The 4,024-nt window shown below is 45.8% G+C and overlaps 1 protein-coding gene across 1 annotated transcript; it reads left to right on the forward strand.

Annotated features, from left to right (window-relative positions):
- The first annotated feature begins 2,474 nt into the window (after positions 1–2,474).
- LOC103751941 (protein S100-A8) lies at positions 2,475–3,515 on the forward strand. The gene is made up of 3 exons (XM_008855560.3): positions 2,475–2,561; positions 3,013–3,174; positions 3,312–3,515. Exons 2-3 carry the CDS (start codon positions 3,034–3,036, stop codon positions 3,438–3,440), a joined length of 270 nt encoding a protein of 89 aa, XP_008853782.1. The 5' UTR covers positions 2,475–2,561; positions 3,013–3,033; the 3' UTR covers positions 3,441–3,515.
- Positions 3,516–4,024: the final 509 nt, after the last annotated feature.

Here is a 4,024-nt window from a genome sequence, read left to right on the forward strand (position 1 = left end):
TCTCTTTGGCAACGTGTGATTTTTTTCCCTGCTATTTTTATTTTTATTTTTGATAGTAGTAATCTTAACAGTATCTTGTGGTTTTGATTTGCATTTCCTTGATCATTAGTGATGTTGAGCACTGTTTTATGAGCTTATTGGCTATTCATTTAAATAGTCTGGAGAAATGTCTATTTAAACCCTTTGGACTAGTTTGCTGTTGAATTGTTAGAGTTCTTTTCTATTTTGAATAACCCCATATGAGATATAAATACTTATAAATATTTTCTCCTATTCCTTGGGTTGAAGATATATTCTCTTCTTAATCTCTGTACAATAATTGGTGTAACTAAGGCACAGAGAGGGTAAGTAACTGGACTAAGTTCGGCCACGTAATTATAGAGTAAGTGGTGCATTGAAACCCAGAGGGCTATGCAGTCCTGAAGGAGAGGAATTAATTTACTTCTCCAAGAAGACCATTACTTATCTCATTTCTGCAGCAAAATACCTGGCAAAAGCAACTTGAGGAAGGAAGAGCTTCTTTTGATCTAGAATTTCGGAGGCTACATGGCGGGGAAGCTGTGACAACAGCAGCAGGAGGCGGCTGGCACACTGCATCCACAGGCAGGAAGCACAGAGCAGCAGATGCTTGTGCTCAGCTTCCTGCTTATCCTCAGTCAGGCCCCGGGTCGTGAAATAGTACTGCCCACATTTAAGGTGGCTCTTCCCATCTCAGTGACCCTAATCTAGATAATCCCTCATAGGTATGCCCAGAGATTTGTTCCCCTGGTGGCCCTAAATCCTATTAAGCTGACACCAAGATGAACCATCACAGCCATGGTGACCCTTGTGCTGGTGCAGCACAGGGTCAGTATGTGATGACTTTCAGGAAGGAAAGAGGAGAGGTTTCCTCGTACCTTGTGCTCTTGTCAGGTCATGGTTGGGACTCAGCAACTCTGACACACCTGTGCTGGGAAACTGGGTGGATTCCTCCACCTTTCTGGGCTGTCACTTCCTCCTCTGCACAGTGGCCTGCTCTGTGCACCATCTTCCTGATAGGCATATTCTGAAGCTCTTAGGAGCAATTTGGTTGAAGTTCATTGTCATATGAGAACTACCCCACAGATCTGCAGTGTTCGCAGTCATTAATCTGACTGGCATTTTATTGGGGACAGGGGGTTTCTCCTCATGAATTCCTGTGTAATTACCCCTTCTCCTCTCCTTTTGGGCATGAAGCATATTTGGATTCTCAAGAGCTCTCCCCTTCACCATTCCCAGAGTGAGAGTTCCTCTTTTGCCCAGGCTCCTGGGGTCCAAGGCACAATAACCATCCAGAGAGGGTGGAAGGGTCTCTGTTATAATTATGCAGTGGGTTAGTGCACAAGGCAGACAGACCTAAGGCCAGTGTTAGTCTCACAGGACTCTTCCGGACCAGGATGCTCTGAATGACTAGGGTAGTGGGATAGGAACTGATCTAGCTCTTGGGAACACAGGTCCCTGTAGAGACTATTCACTTAATCCAAAACACAGTCCTCAAAGTAATACTCCAACTTTTTTTTTTTTCAGTGTTTTTGTGGTCTTTGACACTTTAGAGGAATAATCTTTTTTTTTAAAGGAAAATAAACACATATATTTGTATATGTATATATGCTGATTGAGAAAGAATTTAGAACAATATAGAATTTCTTCTTCCCTATTGACATCAGAGATGGGCTTTTGTCTTCTTGAAGGATTATAGATCTGTCTATGGTACAACGATGGGCGGGAAAACCACACAGGCTAATAGAATTTTAAAGGAAAATAAACACATATATTTGTATATGTATATATGCTGCTTGAGAAAGAATTTAGAACAATATAGAATTTCTTCTTCCCTATTGACATCAGAGATGGGCTTTTGTCTTCTTGAAGGATTATAGATCTGTCTATGGTACAACGATGGGCTGCCAAGCTCCAGCAAGTCCATATGAGCCTCACTGGCCTCACCTCCCAGAGCTAGCAATGACATTTACCAGCTACAGTTTTCTCCATTTTCAAATATTTCCTCTAGCTCACATGACAATGTTCATCTAGTTCTGCTATAGAGTGGAACCTAAGCAGAGTGGTTCAAGGAAGAGAGAGTCCAGAGGAATAATCTTTTATGCACTCACACTTACAGAGAAACCTTTCATTTCAGTTCAGTTTCAACAGTGTGTGGATTGTCCACAAAGACATTGGATCAGCAATGGCAATAGAGGACAGAGCTCAGGCCTGGGAGTCTGTCTCGCGAAAAGGATGAGATACCAGGTGCCCAGAAAAGGACTGCTCATCGTCTCCCTTGGTGCTTCCTCCTGGGCACTCCTGTCTGGTAAACATCTTTCCCGTTCCACCTCTCCCACCTCCTCAGACTCAGAAATGCCCACCATGCTCAGTGATTGCGACATGGACCTGGTTGAGAAACTGGAGGCTGTGGCAACTCTGGAAGGGAAGAGCACTGTCTCTATAGCCCGAGGCTGTGGGCAGTTGGCCAAGCCTTCTGCTATAAAAGCAGGCTGGCACTCAGCCTTGCATAGCCTTTGTCAGCTCTGTTTCAGGGATACCTGGTAAGTGGAGCTGTGTGGGTCTACCTCACATTGTATTCTTCTCTTAGGGAGGGTTGGGGATGGAGTCGCCTTCTCTGAGAGGGGAGAGCCAGATTTGGGCCTTCCGCAGCATAGGTCTAGTGCTTGGGGAGGAGGAGAGTGGGACAGGGATGAGAAGGAGTGGCGTGTCCTAGCACTGTGCTGTGGGGGAAAGTGGGAATTGCTGCCACACAGAGAGTTTGCTACACTGTGTGTGTGTGTGTGTGTGTGTGTGTGTGTGTGTGTGCTGAAGCCCCTCCAATGCTCCATTGCATGCCTTCCCATAAAAGACACAGCCATCTGCTGTGTTTCGTTATCTGGATGGTATAGGCCAAGTCAAAGTTGCTTCTTGGGTCACACACTTTCTGAGTGTCCACTTAGGCTCACTCCACTGTAATTACAGCATCCATCCCTTTGTGGATCCTTCTTTCAGGCGGGCCAGTCCTTAGACACAATGCTGACTGATCTAGAGAAGTCCTTGAATGCCATCGTTGATGTCTTCCACAAATACTCCCTCGTGAAAGGGAATCACCACGCCCTCTACAGGGATGACCTGAAGAAACTGATCAGTAATGAGTGTCCTCAGTACATACAGGTGAGGACATGTGCATTCTTGGGGTTCTCTGACAATTCTGGGATCACTGGGACTCCATGTTTCTTTCTGTAGACAACCATGTCTCAGTTTTCTCTGAGATCTTTACAGTCTGACTTCTTCCCTTTCTGTCCACACAGAAAAAGGATGCAGAAACCTGGTTCAAAGAGCTGGACTTCAATGAGGACGGCGCAGTGAACTTTGAGGAGTTCCTTGTACTGGTGATAAAAGTTGGCGTGGCAGCCCATAGAGAGAGCCACAAGCATTAGTAGAGCGACTGCACATGGGACTGGGCCCCTGAAAATGTACCTACAGAATAATAAAGTCATCATACCTCAAGCCTCTCTGAGTCGCTTGTCTTTCCTCTGTGGATAAGCCTCCTGGGAGTGAAGGAAGGGGCGGGCATCTGGGAGGAAGGAACCTGTGTTGTCTTGGCCGTTAGCACCCCTCACCCCTCGCTGTATCTCCAGCACCTGCTCTCCCCCCCAGGACTTCCCAGACTGCTCTGAGTCTCTTCACTTTTGAAACTTGAGTCAGCAGTTCAAGAACTTAAGGATTTAAAACGTCCTTAACTTAGAGTGGAGAGCTTTACTGGTTGGTCTCAAGTGGGTGATTTGGAAACAGAGTGATGTTCCGAGAACTGGTGGTCTCTGAGATAGCTTAGATTCTAGCTAGATGTCTTAGATGCACCTCCTGGGAAATTAGGAAGATAGGTGCACAGAAGTGTGTGTATGAGAAGGAAGGAGGGGGAGAAGGGAGAGGAGAGAGAAAAAGAGAGAGGAGAGAGAAAAGACAAGAGGGAAGAGAGAGGGGGCAGGGTGATTCTGTTTTCTATGGCAGGTGGATGATCTTA

The sequence above is a fragment of the Nannospalax galili genome, unplaced genomic scaffold, assembly GCF_000622305.1.
Source record: "Nannospalax galili isolate Female #2095 unplaced genomic scaffold, S.galili_v1.0 scaffold591, whole genome shotgun sequence".
Classification (NCBI taxonomy): domain Eukaryota; kingdom Metazoa; phylum Chordata; class Mammalia; order Rodentia; family Spalacidae; genus Nannospalax; species Nannospalax galili.

Excerpts from the sequence above, each read along its gene's own strand:
- LOC103751941 (XM_008855560.3), top strand. The coding sequence starts at position 3,034 with ATGCTGACTGATCTAGAGAAGTCCTTGAATGCCATCGTTGATGTCTTC. Across the intron at positions 3,175-3,311 it reads AGTGTCCTCAGTACATACAG|AAAAAGGATGCAGAAACCTG; the intron begins GTGAGGACATGT and ends CTGTCCACACAG.